Here is a 22,044-nt window from a genome sequence, read left to right on the forward strand (position 1 = left end):
AAGCTCAGATTCTCAGTTATCATGATGGCGAATATGGTATAGAGAGGAAAAAGGTGAGCAATAATTTATTTGTTGAACATTTTCATTCTAGCTTTAGCAGACCTTAAGTAGAGTGTGTAATATAAAGTTCCCCCTTCCAAGTCATACATTTTAAGCACTTACTCATAAAACAAGACATAGTTTTAAAGATTAATAATTTCAGGTTTATTTTACCTTTGACAGATGATCTACATATAAATACCCAACACTGCAGTCAAGTCTCACTGCATGAGCTTCCTTATCTGATATTTCACAATGTATCTGTTTTTCTTCCTAAAATTAAAGAATGAAAAACCAGTAACAGTTTTAAGTGATGAATCTAATGACCATTTAGCAAAGTTATTTCAGAAATTTCAAGCTACAAATATGCCATAAAATTTCACTTTGAGTATTTACTGCTTCAGTGAACACCAGCAGGAATTTACAAAATATTTCTGTTGCTACTAGTTGACTAGTCCAATAAGTCCATATTGCTCAATTCCTTGCACCAATCAAATTATTTCATTACTTCTTCATATTCTGTTGATTAATGAGTTGACTTTGCAAGTACATTGTCAACCTATTTAAGTCTAAAATTACCCTCTCAAAGATAAGAAGTCCAGTATAAACATCTTAGAAGTAAATTCTTTAAACAAAATAATAAAAAGAATTTAGAAGGAAAGAATTTTTGTATCTCCTTCGAAAGGTTACCATTAGTCTCCAGCTTTCTTTAAAAAAATAATTAAAAAAAAAAAAAGGCCTGATCCAACAAGGTGCTCTGTCCCTCCTGAGAACAGCTCAGAGGATCAGTCCCTGGAGGTTTTTAAAAACAGGATAACAGAATAGACAAATATCTATCAGGGAAGGTTCATGTACACTTAGTCCTGCCTCAGTGTAGAGCGATGCACTAGATCAATGGTTTTCAACCCTTTTTCATTTGCAGACCCCTAAAAATTTTGACTAGTGGTATGGACTCCTTTGGAAATCTTAGGCATCATTGGCCAACTCCCAGGGGTCTATGGACCACAGGTTGAAAACCACTGTTCTATGATAATGATAACCTTTTGCTGATATAGTTGGCGGACCCCAGGTTGAAAACGAGTGGACTAGATTATCTCTTGCAAGTCCGAATATTTCTGTGATACTATGAATAGGGACTTACCAAATTCATGGTCCATTTTGGTCAATTTGATGGTCATAGAATTTTAAAAATCATCAATTGTACAATTTCTAATATTTAAATCTGAAATTTTATGGTATTATAACCAAGGGGGTCCGGACCCAAAAGAGGCTTGTGGGAGGAGGGCAAAGCTGTTGTAAGGGGGTTGCAGTATTGCCACCTTTACTTCTGTGCTGCTGCTGCTGGGAGGCACTGCCTTCAGAGCTGGGCAGCACAGACATCAGGGTCATGTGGTATTGGGGGGGTCATCATTTTTTGGGGAGGCAGGGCTGGCCTTACAGGTGGGTGACCGCCCAGGGCCATGTGGGCGCTGTGGTTCTCCCCACCCCCCCAAACACACACAGCCAGCTCAAGGCCCCTTCAACTCCTAAGTGCTGAGCCTAGGACCAGGGGCAAGGGTTCCTGGAACCTTTGTAGAAGTGCCACCAGCACTGGAACAGGAGGGGCCATGCTCCCCACTTTTTAATATGGGCATAGTTTTGGGGGCAGGGGTGGCGTTGCCCTCCAAACTGCAAGCCTTGGATGGCGCTGCCAGGGGCTCTGCACCTACCTGAGACTTGCAGTTGGGGGTGGGGGAGAGAACCACCTCCTACCCCACAAACTTTGCTCATGTTAAAAAGTCCCCTGGCCTTCCTGGTTCTGGCACTGCTGTCTGGGGATGCCCTGAGGGGGGCTCCAACTGTGCACCAGGGTCAAGGTGCTAGTCCTGGTGGGGCTGGGGAAGGACAGGACTTCCTCTTCTCCTGCAGGGGCCACTCCTAGGGCTGGGGCAAACTCACCTCTGGGACCCTCCTCCAGCAGCAAGAATCTCTGTGGCTGCTCACTGTGCAGTGATCCCTCCAACTTGCAGCTGGAGAGCAATGGGGGCAGGAAGTGGGGCGAGGGTGTGGAGCTTTCTGCAGTCGGGGGATGTTCCCAGAGGTGGGTCTGACCCAGCCCCTGCAGATAAAGAGGAAGTCCCTTCCCTCCCCAGCCCCACCAGGACTAGCACCCAGGAGCCCAGCACATGGTAGGGGTCCCAGCTAGGGTGCCCCCAGTCCTGCCCCTCCCCAGCAGATTTCATGGAGGAGACCAAATTTTTCACTGCCATGAATTTAGTAGGGTCTTATCTATGAGGGAGGTTAAATACTAGTATTTCCAAATACATTTAGAAGTCACTAGTTTTGTTCATTTACTGCAATATTTTACTATTAAATAAAAAAATTGGCTAATTTGATTAAACTGTGCCCACTCTGTGGATGGATTAACTAAAGCTTTAAGCAGAAAATCTTGAGTGTTGTCAGCTTTCCCTACTTAGAGGTTTTTTGTCAACCCTATCCCATAGGTCTGAGCTCAGGTGGGCAACTCAAGCCTCCACTTGTGCTACAACATCCACACAGCTACATTTAGTGTGCTAGTGTTAACCCCACTAGCATGAGTCTGTCTTCCCCGACTGGGAAGCTTGTTCTCAGCTGTAGTGTAGATATAGCTGGTAACGTGAGAATGGTCAAGGAATTATGACGACATCGAATTTCAATTCTTACCAGTTCTAGAACTCTGACAAAATAAAGACCTTTAGGGAGTTGGATGTGGAGGGCAGTTTCATATGCATCATCTCCAGCATTGCTCAGAGATATATTCAAGAGTAAAGTCTTCATACTTCCAACTGAAAGATATGTTTTCTTTTCATGAGGTCTATAAAAATAAGGAATATATTTAAAATGTTATACTGTATGAGAAAACCAGTGATATGTACAACATATACAGAGACAAGTGACCTCAGTAAAAAGGAGAGTGTCTGGAAAAAGGAAAAAAAAAGCAAAACCCTTTCAATGTGGCAAGGTATTTGCAAAGCCCAGTTGGAGGTTGTTGTCAAATAGGTATTTGCTTATCTAGCTGAAGGCAAATCAATCTTCCACTATTTAAACAGTACTCAATCCACAATAATGTTTCATTTGTATTGCACTTTTTAGAGTCTGAGTAATTGGACTGCTAGTTCAGAGATGCATGACTAGTAAGGAGTGCTGCTTACTCTTCTACATCTCGGTCTGGGACAAGAGGTAGCAGAAGAATGTCCTCCTGCTTCAGCATCTCTAAGGGGAAGTTACTCCTGTGCAGAGGAGCCATATGAGGTCTATGCACCACTTACGCCCTCAAGTTAAGGCTTGACAGGCCCTCTGCATAGAGGAGAATTTCACCCAAAATGGAGAACATTAGAATGAGGGTGGCTATATCAACTGAATTTATTGAGGAAACATTCCAACAGGGCAATAAATATGTGCATAAATTGTAATGTTTATGTATGGTTGAGAGTTTCTGGTCTCACTAGTTGGGTTTTTCTCTGCCTGCTATTGAGATCTGCATTACTGATTTTTTTTGAACACAGGGAAATGTTTATGATTAAAGCCTTGTATTTATATCCCTATGTGCCACATAAGGCTGCAGTCTTCAGCTTTCAATTGAGGTATGGGACTGAGTTAATGTGAAACAGGATGAAAGGCAGGTGAGTGAACATGCCTATTTTATGTTCTACCTAGTGTTCTATAATCATGTTACAAGTGAAGGCACCTAAGGTTCTAAAAGTAAACTTCAGTTTGACATTAAAGTTTAATTAAGACTTGCAGAAGAGCTGCCTAGAAATAGGCATTGATCAAATATTCTGGCTTGAAACCAAACATTAGTCACTGAACACCTCTGGGAAAGAAGTTGGCACTTAGACAAGCAACAGAAGGTGAAAGCACTGTATAAGCAGCTAGGTTCCAAGACAACATCAAATTAGAGAGAAACACAATGTTAACATTTCAGTAGCTGGATTTCTAGTTCACTTTAACCTTTTTAAGTTATTTTATCACATTTACATACTTGCTATTGTGCTCTTTTTCTGGTATACATTTTACTGCAACTTGATTCATTAACAAGGTGCTGTCAGAAAGATGCCCACCAGCTTAGTACATAAGTGCAATAAAGCACCAGGTGCACATCTGGGAGTGTGGCAAAGCTGAACTAGAGCTTTTCCCTGGTAACCATATTTCATTCTTCATTAAAACATGCATAATGCATATTTGAAATTTATAGAGCAGCCCAGAATCTAAGCAATAGAAACAGAACAAGGTAGTGCATCCATGCTGAACTATTATCCAAGAAGTAAAGGACAAGACTCAAGTGAAGTATTTCAGTGACAACCCTTGTACAATTCCATTCATTTAGGAGACATTTGTCTTTTTTTTTTTTTTAAGAAAGCATTTGCTTTGCTGTTCCTGGATAATGAATGCATTCTGTCTAGACAAAATAAATTAATGCTTCACAGCTAACCAGTTTTTAATCAAGATACTAGGGCAAAAAGTAATTTAAGATGATATTTCACACTTTATCAGGATATGTAGCCTATTTATTTTGCTTGAAAAAGATGGTACAAATTCTTGTACGCTATTTCCATGCTGTAAAATGTAATACTATTTATAAACCTGCTTAACTTGTATTAATGCTAGTGAAAATACTCCAAATCCTTTGCATTAGAAAAATGCAAAATTTTTCAAGCAGTGCTATCTTAAAGCCTAAGAAAATGGCTGAAGGAAGGAGAAGAATCTTACTATGAAATCCATGAAGACTCAAAAGCTTGTGCCCAGAATCACATAGGAGTCATTAATCAAAATAACATGATTATAGTATTATTTATGTACCATTTTAAGATGTTTTACAACAGTGGTTCTCAAACTTTTGTACTGGTGACCCCTTTCACACAGCAAGCCTCTGAGTGTGACCCCCCCCTTATAAATTAAAAACAATTTTAAATAGATTCAACACCATTATAAATGGTGGGTGCAAAGTGCGGCCCGGGGTGGGGGCTGACAGCTCATGACCCCCCATGTAATAATCTCACGACCCCATGAGGGGTCCTGACCCCCAGTCTGAGAACCCGTTTTACAAGATGAAACTAGCAGTTCAATTCAATAGGACCTGTAAAAAGCTGAATATTCATAAATCAAAAAAACATGTTTAATCAGGCAGCTAGTTCCATGTTGTATCAGCGATATGCAGCAGAGAAAATTTCTCAGCCCTCAGGGTTTTCAAAGAGACACTGAAGCCAGGTTCTAATCATGAAACTCAATAAAACTGATGGGGAGCAGGATTAAAACAAAAACAAAAGGAAGTACTTCTTCATACCACACATAGTCAACCTGTGGAACTCACTGCCAAGGGATGTTGTGAAGGCCAAAAGTATTACTGGGTTCAAAAAAGAATTAGATAAATGCATGGAGGATAGGTCCATCTATAGCTATTACCCAAGAAGTATGCAGTGTTGTTGTAGCCATGTCAGTCCCACGATATTGGAGAGACAAGATGGGTGAGGTAATACCTTCTACTGGACCAACTACTGTTGGTGAGACAGATGGTCATGAATTCAGCCCCATGCTGTGTGTGTCCCTAAGCCTGTGACTGCCTGATGCTGGGACTGGACAACAGGGGATGGATCATGCAATAATTGCCCTGTTCTGTTCATTCCCTCTGAAGTTTCTGGCATTGGTCACTGTGTGAAGACAGGATACTATGTTAGGTGAACTATTGGTCTGACCCAGTATGGCCATTTTTATGCTCTTATACTTGGGGAGAGGAGGAGGAGGGAGATGGCATGAACAGATCTTTTAAAATCTTAGTGCTTGGCTACACTCGAAACTCCAAAGTGCTGCCGCGGGAGCACTCCCACGGCAGCGCTTTGAAGTGCGAGTGTGGTTGCGGCGCCAGCACTGGGAGAGAGCTCTCCCAGCGCTGCATGTTCTCCACCTCCCCGTGGGGATTAGCTTGCAGTGCTGGGGCACTGTTTACACTGACACTTTGCAGTGCTGTAACTTGCTGTGCTCAAAGGTGTGTTTTTTCGCACCCCTGAGTGAGAAAGTTGCAGCGCTGCAAAGCGCCAGTGTAGCCAAGGCCTTACTCAAAAAAGAATTCAAATCACAATGGGTAGGAACGCTGTCACGTGAATTGAAAACTAGCTGAAGGACTATAAAGGGTAATGATAGCACAGAGGAAGAGTGTTTAGTTCTGCAGAGATCCAGTCTTAATGAACTGTCATGACATTTAAATAAAATTAATAGTCTAGCATGATAATGAAATTTAAGGATGATAACAAATTGGCAGGAGCTGCAAACACCTGTGTGGACCAAGAAATACTACAGAGGACCTAAAGAGATTAGGAACATGGGTGAAAAGTTATAAAATGAAATTCAGCTTGGAAAATGCAAGCTAGTATATCTAGGGGAAAAGAATCCAAACCACACATAATGCCCAACCATCTGGTGCCTCAATCATTAGTGTTAAACTACACAGCAAATATTCTTAAGTAGTTCTTTTTCCTTATCTCATAATTCAAATAGTAAACACAGCAGTCTGTTAGCACAAAAATGAAGTATTTCCTTTTGTACAATGCAAGTATAGTACTGTCATAACAGCAGGAGAAACAGTTTAATTCTTGTCAGTTAAAAAGGGGTCTAAATTTTGGATGTGCAGTGAGTTATATGTATCTCAGTACATCTGAATTAGAAATTCAGACGTTTATTTTTATGGACAACAAAATGCTATCTTGAGTATAATTGAAAAAACTGTTCTTATGTATAACATACATTACTGTTATACTTTCTGAAAGGTTGTTTGTTTAATAATCTTTAATTGGAAACTAATTTTTATTCCTGTAATGTTTGCTTAGGGAATTCATAGTCTACTTTTGCAAATTAATTTTACCTAGATAGCAAGGAAAACTAAATTAGATACATAAAGCCCAACTTAATCTCATTTAGCAGGCAGAAGTCATATTGTACTTACTTTGGAAATGCAAGTTTTCCAGAAACATTCAAGTCAGCATAACAGTTTTCTCGGGAACAAAATCTTGCAAAAACCATCTGTGAAGAAATGACAAAAATGAAAATATTTCAAAACAGTATGTACAGAGTAAGAGGTACAAAGTAATTCTAATGCATGTATCACCACGTTATTAACTAAGCATTGTGAGTGCCCAATAGCCCTTGCTACTGAAGGAGGAGCTAAATCAAGTGTGACTTGCCATTTCTCTGGCCACATAACAGACACAGGATTCTGTCTCATGCTAAGTGTCTCATTCTTGGGCCAACAGAGATACGATCAGCCAATTCTAAAAGGTATATGCAAGGACAAAGCATTTCAGGGGCCTGAAGTTCCTGGGACAGTTCTGTAGCGTCCTACGATAGCGCAGCAGCTACCCCAGCTACACAGTTTATCTCAGTAAAGACTGCCTGTGTGATATTAGGTTTCTCTGACAGTAGTGCTGTGAGTTGGTTGTGTCAGTGCTGTGGTTACTGAAGTTCCGCAGACTAAGTTTATGTCACTGTATTGCAGTATGGCACGCAGCAAGGTTCTCTGTTGTTAAAACTGTACGTGGGTCCAGAAATGGAAAGCTGAGCTGGACAGCACAAGTAGGCATCTCAACATTCTGGCTGCCAATTTTATTTTGAATTTGTGAAACTTATTATTGTTGGGCAGTCAGAATAGTGTTATTTAATTATACCAATTACAAATCATAGGAACACTTTGACTTTTGCTCCTGGGGGAAGGGGAAGGGGAGGGACATAGCTTAGTTATGGTACTTTAATGTATGGTTTTTCCAGTCACTGTGCTTGAAAACGCGTGAGTAGCTCCAGATAACAAATACTTCATCAACATTGTGGAAATAATGGAGTATAAATTAAGGTAAGCAGCGTACTGGGTATCTAACATGAAATTCATGCTGGGATTGGACTCAGCAGATCATGTGAAACTAGAAGACTGGTAAGAAAATGTGTAGTACTAATACCAATATACCTAAAACAATAAGAGAATATAATTAATAAGAGATAATTACGTGCTTCAGGATAATCCTGTGCCAATTCATATCTACCATTAGAGAGTAAAAAATATAAAATACAAACTAGATATAGGTTCTGTAAGCAGTGCATCCTTTAGACAAAACTCAGCACTCTAGTCTTAGCCTACTGATTTATTTAATAAAATCAAGGCATTTTTAATGTCCCTGTCACCAAGAGATCTAGACACCAATTCAGAAAATGCATCCCTTAGTTATACTGCATTGTGTGAAATTTGCTTTAGATAATGATTTACAATGTGTATTCATTTTGTTGAAGTTCAGACACAAATATCCATATCTTAACCTTGTTTTTTATAATGTCTTTTTCTTTCCTCTGCTGAAGAACTGGTTGAAGTGGTGGGAATTCCTCCACACTTCTTTTCCTTAGAACATGATGCCCAAGATGATAAGTTGCTTCAATGTGTATAGGAGTCAGGATATCCCTTATATCTTTCTATGAAAATTGGAAACCTAATGAGTTAATCATATAAAACAGCCATGTATATAAAGAAAACACTGCACATTTATGTCTATTTTCATATATACAATCACTTCTTAAACCACAGAAATGAAATCGTCTGCCTTGAATATACCTTTTTCTTCCCTATTTCTCCAGGACTTCTGTGCTAATTTTCAGTAATAATGATGAGAGCAGTCACTTCATAACTGAAGAGTGTATTTTATGATTAAACAACAATTGTTAATTGAAACTTTATTTGGTTGAAGACCCAACAGAATTTTATTTGGCACCAGGCTGACTGTTTTACTTTAAAATATTTAGGGTCCCAGTTTAGTAATTTTACATTTTCCAAGTAAGGGTAGGTGAAGCAGAAGGACAATGGACGAATGGGACAAACCCAGGCAGGCACAATGGATCAGGTATTTCTGAGAAGTCGGCGAGTACACTTAATAGGATATGGAGCTGGGACACAGAGAGGGGGTTCCCCTGCCTTTATATTTTGTACTTGGCATTAAGATGATTAAACTGCTCAATAAATCATAATTTCAACATTAAACCTTGACCGTGTAGGAATGCCACAAACCAAAGCCCAAATCCCAGGTTACCTACTTGTGAAAACTGAACAGCCTGAAGCACTGAGTTTTACAATAGCAAACTTGATTAAATTATTCCCTAGGTATCTGAGGCCTGGTCTACACTACGCGTTTAAACGGATTTTAGCAGCCTTAAACCGATTTAACACTGTACCCGTCCACACAACGAGTCCCTTTATATCGATATAAAGGGCTCTTTAAATCGGTTTCTGTACTCCTCCCCAACGAGAGGAGTAGCGCTAAAATAGGTATTTCCATATCAGATTAGGGTTAGTGTGGCCGCAAATCAACGGTATTGGCCTCCGGGCGGTATCCCACAGTGCACCATTGTGACCGCTCTGAACAGCAATCCGAACTCAGATGCAGTGGCCAGGTAGACAGGAAAAGTCACGCGAACTTTTGAATTTCATTTCCTGTTTGCCCAGCGTGGAGCTCTGATCAGCATGGGTGGCGATAAAGTCCCAAATCCAAAAAGAGCTCCAGCATGGACCCTACGGGAGATACTGGATCTGATCGCTGTATGGGGAGACAAATCTGTTCTATCAGAGCTCCGTTACAGAAGACGAAATGCCAAAGCGTTTCGAAAAAAATCTCCAGGGTATTGATACAGAGTCACAGCACAGTGCTGCGTGACAAAGCTGTAACGGAAAGCCAAAGAATCAAAGTGGACACCTCATGGAGGAAGGGAGGGAGTGTACTGAGGCGCAGCTATCCCACAGTCCCCAGCAATCTCCGGAAAAGCATTTGCATTCTTTGGCTGAGCTCCCAATGCCTGTAGGGTTTTAACACATTCTCTGAGTGGTTCAGTGTATAGCTCCATTCAATTTACCCTTTCACCCCCCCCCCGTGAAAAAAAGGGAAAAAATCGTTTCTTGACTTTTTAACCAATGTCACCCATGTCGATTGAATGCTGCTGAGTAGACGCGTGTTCTGCAGTTAAAGAGCAAGTATGCCGCTTCCCCTCCCTCCCTGGTGCAGACGGTACATATGACTGCTATCTGTCATCATCATCAGGCCATGAGTGCTCCTGGGCTGCCTTCAGGCGAGGCTGGCTTGGGGCCTGGATAAAAAATAGGAATGATTCCAGGTCATTGCTCAGTAATGGTACAGAACGGCTGTTAACCTTCTTCATCATAGCAACTGGAGGCTGAAGCTCCATCAGCCCCCTCCCTTTCAAATGCGAAAGAAAAGATTCTGTACTGCCTGGACTATCATAGCAGTGGGATGCTGGGCTCTCTCCCGCACCGCTTAATGTCCTGCATGGACTAATAGCAGCTGGAGTTGCCTCCCCTCATTTTATCTCACTAACAAGTCAGTGTTTCTTATTCCTGATTCCTTTGATTACTCATCACACAAATGGGGGACACGCAAACGTAAGCCCGAGGCGGGGTGAGCAGGAAGCAATGGAGCAGTTGTTGCAGGGGCACCCCCTAGAATGGCATTGTAGTTCATCATTTCGAACGGAATCTGACATGGAGCCAGCTGTGCTCCTGGTTGCTAGTACACTTGCCCCATATCTAGGCAGACTAATCTTATTTTTAGATACAACATAAAGGAGGGAATGCCCGGAGTCATTCCCAATTTTTGTCTTCTGCCCGCCCACCGACCCCAACGGAGGACCCATGACAGCGCAGGAGAAGTACAGAATGACAGATAACGTCATCTCATTGCCAATTTACCAATGTCACAGCAGACGGTACCAGAACAACTGTATAACCGTCTCTGCCTATCATGCAAAAGCAAATGAATGTTGCCTGTGTAGCACTGCATAACCAGCCTCTGTCGTGCATCCAAGTACACATACATGGTGACCAGTGACAAAAGGCAAAAACAGGCTCCACAGTTGCCAGGCTATGTGCGTCTGCTAGGGCAATCCTAGGGAAAAAGGGGCGCAAATGATTGTTGCCATTCTTCCGATGAAGAGAGTAACTGACGACATTTACCCAGAATCACCCGCAACAATGATTTTTGCCCCATCAGGCACTGGGATCTTAACCCAGAATTCCAAGGGGCGGAGCAGACTGTGGGAACTATGGGATAGCTATGGAATACCTACCCACAGTGCAACGCTCCAGAAATCGACACTAGCCTTGGACCATGGACGCACACCGCCGAATTAATGTGCTTAGTGTGGTCGCGTGCACTCGACTTTATACAATCTGTTTTACAAAACCGGTTTATGTAAAATCAGAATAATCCCGTAGTGTAGACGTACCCTGAGATAGACAGCCACTGATTGTCCCTCCACATGTCCACTGCTTTAATTCTTATCTACAAGCTTTCTTTCACCAAATCACATTATCTAATACACAATAATTTTCCACAAGGTCTTCTCTGCATTACTTTCATTATACTAATTAGCTATTAATTATTCTTTACTCAAAATATATAAAATGTACATGCTGTCCTGTAAGGACCGTACTTGACAGACATTCACACTTAGTTAACTTTAACAGCTTCATGCAGACATAGAAGATTCAGTGAGGTGATGGGGGCAGTCTTTGATATTACTACTAAAGAATTTAAAAGGAAATGGAGTATTATGGGAAAAGTTTACATGAGATCAATTATATACAATCACAACTTAAATGACAAAATAAGCGTGCATGGTAGTATACCATGTATAGTTTATCCATTACATGTTTTAATTGAAATGTGATAACTGTGAAAAGTTTTAATATAAATCTTAAATCACCTTTAAGTTTCTCTATGTTAACCTGAGGATAAAACACTATCACAGCACTTCACACACACAGACAATGCATACATATCCAGAGCATATTGTATTCCATAGACTAAGAGTCTTGTGATGTCAAATATGGACAGTCTCACTGAGATCACATCAAATGTGTGCTATTACCAATGGACTAGAGTCTGCCACTCTTACGTACACTAAATAGGACCAGATCCACTGAATTCAACAGATCTACTTGAGAAGTAAAGTACTATTCAGTGTGAGTAAGAGTGGAAGAATCTGGCCCAATGCAAAGTTAGGACTAAATATTATAATATGCTTATCTATGTTGCACCACCCACAAAATTCCTATGTAGCTCTCGCCTGATGAAACATTTATCTTCATGCAATTATATATAGCAAATAAACTATTCTAAATGCAGATCTGGACTAGATGACTGGGCAACCAGGCTTTTGGCTGGTGGGCTCAGCCCTTTTTCTGGGCTTTAGAACCAGCCAGATGATCAGCTGATGATGATTACCACTAGTCTCACTAAGCTTGGCCTAGTCTTCATTTATGTATTGCTACCTGAGCACTAATCTGTGCTTCTGCTCACTCTTGCCTAGAGAGCTGGGTCCAAAAGCCTTATAAGCTATCACGTGGATCTATACAGGCAATCTCTGATCTCTGGGAGGGAACAGAAATCACCTGGTGATGTGGCACCCATTTCCTATGGTGGTGTATGGACCTGCTGACTGCACAGTTATTCCCTGATGGCTGCTACGGTTCTACCACAAGAACCCTCACCTATGGAGAAGTCCCTTTTGATAGGCTGCTCCTTCCCAGAAGGTGGAAGAATGGGAGTGATCAGCCAATCAGATTCTGCAAGTGTTGATGCACAGCCTAGCGCTCCCTTTCCCCCCCCCCTTACTAAGAGTACTAGGAGTGCTGTATGTTGCAGCAGCTAGGGAGCAGCTACTCCTACTGCAATTTATGCAAAATTATTTACATATGTAAATCATACAAATTATTTAAATTTAGGCAAACATTCTGTAGATATTGAAAGCAGAGTCAGGATACACCAACATATATATTAAAAGGAAAAAATAAAATCAATGTAGACATAGTAGACAAATAGACAAATTTATCCTGTGTGTAACTCTGTTGGTATCACCAGGGATGAGTTTGGCCAAGTTAATTAATAATTAAAGTTCAATTTGAAAATGTTACTAAAAAAACCTAAAATTTGTAAACAAAAATATTAGGCAAAAATCAAACCGCAGCGTGGCCCAAAAAATTTTACCAGCACAACCTTAAATCCCAATCTGTCTAAATACACAATTTCAGTAATTTGTTGAGTTGGCTCAGCACTACTGATCAGATGTTGACATATAGGATTCTCTTGCACCTATAGTGAATCTGTGCAATATCTTCTCAGTAGCCACAAAGTTTGCCATCTGTCTTTCGCTCTCTCTTCCCTAAAATATGGTCGAAATGGTAAATTTTTTAAATCCTACTATCACCCCAAATATAGGAATGCCTATATTCTCCTAGTGGAGACATCTGCATAAATGTTAATAGGTACACATTCCTGCTGACATTAACAATGCTGGCACACACTTAGAAAAGTCATGAAAGTCGCACTGACTTATCCATTAAGCAGCAAAGGGTGGAAAAGCGGTGTGGGTGGGTGGGCGGGTGTGTGTGTGTGTGTGTGTGTGATTAAACATTTACTTAATGGACAAAGTTATGATCTGCTAGGACAGACGTTTTATTTTTTAATTTCTGTGAGGGTATCATAAATAGACTATGTAAATACTTTTTTTAAAAGTAGGTAGGTGTGTCCCTTACACATATGACAATGTTACTGTATTAAACAAAAAATAGATACTAAAGATTACATTACCTTCAAAAATGCCAGATGACTTTTGCAGGTAACATTGCTATTGTAAATCTCCATACTTCCTGAGACCATATCTGATGTTCCATTAGAAGAAAAGTAAAATCTTGCAGGAGTGTTTGTTTTTCTGCTTACATCTATACTTAGGTCATAAAGCAGTACTGCAAGATTAAAAAAACAAGTAAGTAAAAGCTTTTTACAAAATATATTTGAAATGTTTATTTTCACTAATTTGTTATAGGAGTTATAGCTCATCACTTACAAATGCAGTCTGCTGGATACATAATGTCTGTCTCAAAATGCTCTAAAGAGCATCATGTTAAATGTATTTTTGAACCCTTGGGAATATACACAAAGCTATAATTTAAAGGAAAAAATAACTTCACAATTTTTAAAGAAAACTTATGTATGCAGATACATAATGTGTTCTCTTAAACTTATTATTTCCCTTCTGACTCACAGAGCCAAACTCATCCCTGACAGGAGCCCGTGGCACCACTGAAATCAATGGAGTTGCATGCATTTACACCAGGGCTGATTTTGGTGTATTGTTTTTTATTTAGATAAAATGTTACTGCTGGTCAGCTAGTATGGATCTTCACTGAGTATTGATATTTGTCCTGCACTAATTTCCTACCTGCCTCCAGTGTGAAAATCCAGGATTAAATCAAACTGACCTTGGGCATGGCAATTTTCACACAAATCTGGCACTAGGTTTTGTGGGTCCCTATACAAGGTGAAACACAGGGTCACAGATGCACTATGTGAACGATGGAAGGTTAGGAAAGTAAGTGAAGCACTTTTTCATGCTAGACCAGGAAGCATTTTTGGCAGACGGGAAGGAGTTTGGAGTGGAGCCCTTGTTCTTATGAAGCAGTGACAGGTACAAAGTTTAGCAATTCAAAGTTCTACCCTCACCCCCATTACACTGCTTTGCCTTTGTACTTCTTTATGAACTTTAACATAGACAATTCTGCTATGTCCTTTAACCTAGCTGGTACTACTAAGGATTTACAAAGTTGCTTAAACTCAGGAGAAGTATGATGGCTCAGAGGTGGGCCTTAGAAAGTTTGGAGTTTATTTATTTTGGTATTTTGAAATGATCAATCCAAATAAATAATGTAAATTTTCCTGAACACTGAAATTCTCATTGAGAATAGAAGAACAGAACAAATTTAGAGTCTCTAGACCATCCTATTATGGAGATAAGCCATTTTCTCCCCACCCGCCCCCAAAATTAAAAATTTTGATTTTTTTGAACACTGTATAGATTTTTAACCTCCCATATCTCAAAAGGAGTTTGCCTGATTAGTTATAAGTTTTCTCAAAAATTCTCTAGCAACTCTGCTACCACTTATGATAAAATTTATGCAGCTTTTATTTGTTTAGATGATTAAGGGTAAAAATTCAGGCATATTAATAGAAAACTAGTTATAACCTTAACTAGAGGGTTACCTCTCCAATATAATGTGTACAACTTCTTTTAGTAGTAATGTAGCTAATGAAATATTCATAATTTTAAGCCAGAAGGGATCATTATAATGATCTAATCTGATCTCCTGCACAAAACAGGTCAAAGAACCTCATCCAATAATTTCTGCATCAAGCCTATGGCCTGTGCTTGAGGTATAGCATATCTTTTAGAAAAACATCCAGTCTTGATTTTAAGACTTCAAGGAGATAGAGAATTTACCACATCACAAAATAAGTTGTTGAGGATAGTTTACTATCCTAGCTATTACAAACAGTGCATTATTTCTTCTCTGGATTTGTCTAGCTTCAGCTTCCAACCATTGGATCTTGTTACACCTTTTTCTGCAGATTAAAAGCCATCTACTATCAGAAATCTATTCCCCATGCAGGGACCAGTAAACAGGGATCAAACCACCTCTTAACTTTCTCTTAGATATACAAAATTGATTGAGCTTCTTTAGCAGGTGTGGGCAAACTACAGCCTGCCAGCCAATTTAATCCGTCCCTTGAGCTCCTGCTGGGGGGCGGAGTTGGGGGCCACTCCGCGAGCTCATGCTGCGGCTCACGAAGCAGCGGCATGTCCCCCCTCCAGTTCCTATGCGGAGGCGCAGCCAGGCGACTCCACACACTGTCCCCACAGCTCCCATTGGCCGGAAACTGCAGCCAATGGGGCTGCAGGGGCAGTGCCTGTGAATGGGACAGCACACAAACCCGCCTGGCCGCGCCTCTGTGTAAGAGACGGAGAGGGGACGTGCCGCTGCTTCCGGGAGCTGCTTGAGGTAAGCACCGCCCAGAGCCTACACTCTTGAGCCTCTCCCATTCCCCAACCCTCTGCCCCAGCCCTGATCCCCTTCCCATCCTCCAAACCCCTCAGTCCCAACCCAGAGCACCCTCCTGCATCCCAACTCCCTCATCTCCAGCCCCATCCAAGAACTCGCAACCCCAGACAAAGACCTCACCTCCCCCCATGTCTCCCCCTGCACCCGAACCTCTCAACCCTCTGCTCCACTCCTGAACTCCTCTTTTCTGGCCCCACCGCAGAGCCTGCACCCCCAGCCAGAGCCCTCGTGCCACCCCACCCGTGCTCCTGCCCCAGCACCAATCCCCATCCCACTCTCCCAACCCCTCAGTCCCAGCCCGGAGCACCCTCATGCATCCCAACCCCTCATCTCCAGTCCCACCAGCCAGAGCTCTCACCCTCCGCATCCCAGCCCGAAACCCCCTCCCCACACCCTGAACTCCTCTTTTCTGGCCCCACCCCAGAGTCCGCATCCCCAGCCAGAGCCTTCATCCCCTCCTAAACCCCATACCCAATTCCGTGAGCATTCATGGCCCACCGTACAATTTCCACATCCAGTTTGCCCACCCCTGTTCTTTAGTCTTTCACTCTACGGCTTTTTTCTATCTGAAGCTTTCCAATTTGTGAACATCCTTTTTTAAATGATGGGCCAGATTTGGACACAGTGTTCCTGTCATAAATAGATAGCTAAGGGTTAATGTTTCTTTTACCTGTAAAGGGTTACAAAGGGAACAAACATGAACAGAGGAACAATCAGGGGCTGGGGAAAATCTCGGATTTTTCAAAGTGAGGGGGGAAACTTCTGGGGTGTAGGTTATTGAGGAGCTGCTAGTGAGTATCCTAGTACGTTTGTTTTCGTGCGCGGAGGGAGCTAGTTGACGGGAAGACTTTTTTTCTTCTATTCCAAGCTTTCTTTCTACCTTGCCCTGGTGTCCCACTGACTGAGTTGTGAGTAACAACAGGAAAAGCTATAGGTATATGGTAATTTTGTTTTTTTACTGTGTGGATGTTTGCTGGAATGTTTCAACTTGGATTATCTTTTTGAATTCAGACTGTTTATTCATATTTGTTATAAGCAATAGCCCCTGTATTGTCATCTTGATACAGAGTTTATATCTCTTATGTCTTTTTCCTTTTCTTTTTTTTTATATAAGAGCTTTCTTTTTTAAAACTTGTTGGATCTTCTTTTCCGAGTTTAGGAAAGGGAAAGGATATCTCTGTGCAGGAGTACTCTCTCTCTCAGGCAAAGACTGGGAGGAAGGGAGAAAGAGGAAGGGGGGAAGGTAATCTGGCCTCTTTTGTTTTGTGTTTCAAGGATGAAGCAGGGAAAATCTCCTATATCCCAGGGCGGGAAACGGGAGGAAGGAAAGACAGAGGAAAGAAGTGGGGTATTCCTTTGGGAGGCCAGGCCATCTGAGTCTTGGGGTCTCCCCAGGGAAAGGTTGGGGAACAGAGAGTTATCAGGTACTCAGAATCTGATGGTGGCAGCGAGATAAGATCCAAGCGGAATTAAGCTTGAGGTTCATGCTAAGGCACCCAGATTTGGACGCTAAGGTCGAGATTTGGACAGAGGCTTATGATATGGTTGCAACAACGTGGGAAAGTAAGAACTAAAGCAGTAGGATAATTATTTTCTTTATATGTGTGTAGAGACGAAAGGGTTTGGTTTTAAAAAGAGCCAGAGAGAATTTTTTTTCTGCCTGCTTTGGCAGCTGCATTTTTAGCAAGGAGCCATGAAGCGGACATTAAGGGCTTAATTGTTAAGCAATACGATTCCAAATTGGGAATCAAGTCCCAGCAAACACACCAGGTAAATAACGGTTTGACCATTAATTTCATGTCCAAAGAGTAGCCCAGAGGAAGAAAAAGGAATCGGTTGCTAAGCAACTGGTTGCCCAGGAGACAACAGAGAGCCAGCAGTTCAGACAATAGAGGGCACCCACAACACAAGAAACAAGAAACCATGAATCCAAAGAATGCCTGAAAAAGGATAAGAGCAACTGCAACAAGCCATAGACCACGAAAAGAACAATTAGGAGACGGGATGGGAAACTTAAGGCCGAATACAAAAGCCGCATGCGGCCAGCCCATAAACAGCAGTAAGAAGCCAAAAAATGCAGCTCAAAAAAAAAGACATAAAAGAATATAAACCTGTATCAAATGACAATACAGGCTATTGCTTATAAGAAAATATGACATAAACAGTCTGATTTCAAAAATACCAATTTGAAACATTCCAGCACCCACAAATGTAAATACAAAATACAATAAAACGTATTGGCCTTTCCTGTTGACTCACAACGTTGGAACAGAAGGGTAGAAAGAAGCTTGGAGATAGAAAAAAAGTTCTCATAGCCGACGCAGAAAACAAACAGACAGAACAAAGACAAAAACACACCAGAAGTTCCCTCCTTCACTATGAAAAATTCCGGTTTCCTGATTGGTCCGTGGTCAGGTGTTTGGTTCCCTTTGTTACCCTTTCAGGTAAAAGAAACGATAACTCTTAGCTATCTATTTGACAGTCCAGTTATGATCTCATAAATAGAAACCATTAGAATCTCAGAGTTGGAAGGGACCTCAGGAAGGTCATCTAGTACACCCTGCTCAAACAGTATAGTCCGAGGGGGGATCCGTAAGTCCCCAGCTAAATCAATTCCCAGCCAGGGCTTTGTCAAGTCCTGACCTTAAAAAACCTCTAAGAAAGGAGATTGCCATCACCTCCCTAGGTAACGCCATTCGTGCTTCATCCACCTCGCTAGTGAAAAAGTTTTTTTCTTATATCCACCTAAATCTCCTGCACTACGACTTGAGACCAATTACTCCTTGGTTCTGTTCATCTGCTACACTAGGAATAGTCTAGATCCATCCTCTTGTGAAGCCCCTTTCAGGTAGTTGATAGCAAGCTTTTAATTAAATTCCCCTCATTCTCTCTTCGCAGACTAACAGATCCCAGTTCCCTCAGCTCTCCTCATAATCATGTGCTCCAGCCGCCTATCATTTTGTGTTGTCCCCCCCCCCCCTCCACTGGACCTTTCAAATTTTCCACATTTTGAGTGTGGGCCCCAAAACTGGACACAGTACTCCAGATCGAGGCTCACCTGATGTGAATAGAAGGGAATGATCATTGTCCTGATCGGCTGCAATGCCTACTATACAGCCAAATACTGTTAACCTCTTTGCAACAAGGGCACATGTTTGACTCATATGCCAGCTCTCGTTCCACGTGTTAACCCGGTCCTTTTCTGCAGAACTACTTCCTAGCCATTCAGTCCCTAGCGTAGCAGTCATGGGATCTCGTCCTAAGTGCAGGGAACTCTGCACTTGTCCTGTTGAAACTATCAGGTTTTCTTTGGCGGCAATTCCTCTAATTTTGTCTGAGGCCTCTGTTCCTACCTACCCTCCAGCGTATCTACCACTCCTCCCAGTTTAGTGTCATCTGCAAACTTGCTGAGGGCGCAGTCCACACCATCCTCCAGATCATTAATGAAGATATTGAACAAAACTGGCCCCAGGACCAACCCTTGGGGCACTCTGCTTGATACCGGCTGCCAACTAGACATGAAGCCATTGATCACTACCCGTTGAGCCCAATGATCTAGCCAGCTTTCTATCCACCTTATAGTCCATTCATACTCATACTACTTTAACTTGCCGGCAAGAATACTGTGGAAGACAGTATCAAAAGCTTTGCTAAAAGTCAGGAAATAACACATCCACTGCTTTCCCCTCATCCACAGAGCCAGTTATCTGTGTATTCAGAAATAGTGTATTCAGATGTAATATCTTCCTAATCCTACTTGGTATTCTCCTGATTATACATCCAAAGATCACATTCATCTTTTTTGCTACAATACTGAATGAGGAAGCTCATGTTCAGCTGGTTCTCTGCAATGGCCCCCAAGTCCTTTTCAGAGTTACTGCTTTCCAGGACAGGATACTCCATCTTATAAGTGTGACGTATATTCTTTCTTCTTATATGTATGAACTTGCATTTGACATCGTAACTAAGCAATCTAGGTCAGTCTGTATAACCAATCTGTCCCCGTCATTATTTATCACTCCACCAACTTTTTTGTTATAAGAAAATTGTATGAGCGATAATTTTGTATTTTCATCTGGATCATTGATAAATATATTTAATTAGCATTGGGCTGAGAATAGAACCTTGTGGGACCTCACTAAAAACCCTCCATGTAATGACAATTCCCGATTTACAATTACTTTTTGTGATCGATCAGTTAACCAATTTTTAATTCATTAATATGGGATGCATTGAATTTGTAGAGTGCTATATTTTATCAGAATGAAGCACTGAGTCTACGTAAGTTGTTTCAACACAATTATCCTTATCAACCATCCTTATAATCTCATAAAAACATTAGTCTAACTGTTTTTGATACAACCATCCTGAGTGGTGTTAATTTTGTTAGTCCAAGTCCACTGGAACTTCCCCGCTGTTCTGAGATCTGTCAAACATCAACATTAATGGTTCAGAGAGCAACTTGGCCAATTCTTTTTATACTTTTTGGATGCAAATTAAATGGTCCTACTGATTTACAAATGTTTAATTTTAATAGTTGCTGTTTTATATCCTTCCCAGTTGATGGTGGAACAAAAAGTATTTCATTATCACTGCAAGACACGAATACAAATACAGAACAGAAATACTTATTGAATTCTGCCTTTTCTGCATCATGATTGCTAATTTACCATTCCAGTCTGGTATTGGACCCATGCCATTTTTTGGATTTCTTCTGTTCCATCTATATTTGAAGCATTATTGTTTTTCTCCTTAATCCTACCGTCATAGCTTTTTAGTGGTTTTTGACAGTGATACCTACTGTGTTCAGGTTGATGGATTACTTTACAAACACAGTATTTGTTTATAGTCCAGATGGTAAAATATGTTACAGCATGGAAACCGATCCATGTATTCAATACAAAATATTTATCAAGTCGCTTACCAACAAAACCAGGGACGTCTCGTCCTTTATAGGTAAAGCAAAGCATTAAATTCACACACACAGCAGGTTGGCCATTTTCCACACATTCCAAATTAGTTCGATTTACAGCATTAGGGTGTTTTAAAAAAGCTTCAACAATCACCACTGGTCTTGTTCTAAGAATACAAAACAGTTTATGGTCACAAAATGCTTCAGCATTAATTTATAATTACCTCTACACACATTTGTTATTTTCAAATATAATGTTTATGATAGTGTCTTGTCTTATACACTGTAAGAATAAAAATAGAATTTTACATGTTGAATGTGAGGGTTTTATTGTTCCAAGAAGTTTCAGGATGTCACTTTCCTTTTACTCAGAGCTGCTTACTTAAATACATCAATGTAGAATAAAATTCTAGTGCTTAATGACTAAAGTTCAAAACACCATAAAGAGCATTAAGAGGTCACTGGCACATTACATATTTTTTAATTGCATCTCATAATTTACAATTAAGTCCAACTGTCTTTAAGCACTGAAATGTATCAGCCTCACCTCAGCAGCACAGCAGAATCATCGAGAAATGCACCAACTGCTACATCTGTACAAAAAAACAAAGATAGATGTGCATCATTAGTCAAAAAGAATCACTTCTCAGGCGTAAGTACCTTACTGAACATTTACCCTTTGGACTATATTAAAACACTATTTGCACATTATTAATTAGAGGGGATATGCTAATATATATACAGAGAGATACTTTATCTATCATTGACATTTCCAATGCAGATTCCTCAAAAGTATCTATTAACTTTCTGTTAAGGCTTCATGTTAATGTTCCTGCCATTGCTAATGCTATAAGCTAAGGCTGCAACTCAAAGTCCACTAAAAGTAAAATTTACTGAAGCTGAAGTACAATTCAGCTAAAACAAGAGGCATTTACGACTTTTTCTCTAATCCAGAATTATTATTCTCGTTAAAATTAAATGTAAAGTGTTCACATGACAGAGTAAAGGTACAATGTGAAGTCACTCTGTGAGTCTTAGTCTAAGGGTAAAATTTTCAAATGTGTCTAAATGACATAGCAGCCTAAGTCCCATTGACTTTCAATGAGAGTTAGGCTCCTAAATGTGTAAGTCTCTTTTCAAAATG

The 22,044-nt window shown here is 40.8% G+C and overlaps 1 protein-coding gene across 2 annotated transcripts in view; it reads right to left on the reverse strand.

The window, feature by feature from the left end:
* The window catches only part of ITGA4 (integrin subunit alpha 4), a 59,059-nt gene that overhangs the window by 13,618 nt on the left and 23,397 nt on the right, over positions 1-22,044 (reverse strand). For both annotated transcript variants that reach the window (XM_075070076.1, XM_032783808.2), the window contains 7 exons: positions 21,448-21,493; positions 20,913-21,067; positions 13,683-13,837; positions 8,353-8,502; positions 6,995-7,071; positions 2,722-2,872; positions 214-312 (listed from right to left, as the gene is read on the reverse strand). In XM_075070076.1, the coding sequence (XP_074926177.1) occupies positions 214-312; positions 2,722-2,872; positions 6,995-7,071; positions 8,353-8,502; positions 13,683-13,837; positions 20,913-21,067; positions 21,448-21,493 (833 nt within the window). The remainder of the gene's footprint in view (positions 1-213; positions 313-2,721; positions 2,873-6,994; positions 7,072-8,352; positions 8,503-13,682; positions 13,838-20,912; positions 21,068-21,447; positions 21,494-22,044) is intronic.

The sequence above is a fragment of the Chelonoidis abingdonii genome, chromosome 10 (assembly GCF_003597395.2).
Source record: "Chelonoidis abingdonii isolate Lonesome George chromosome 10, CheloAbing_2.0, whole genome shotgun sequence".
Classification (NCBI taxonomy): domain Eukaryota; kingdom Metazoa; phylum Chordata; order Testudines; family Testudinidae; genus Chelonoidis; species Chelonoidis abingdonii.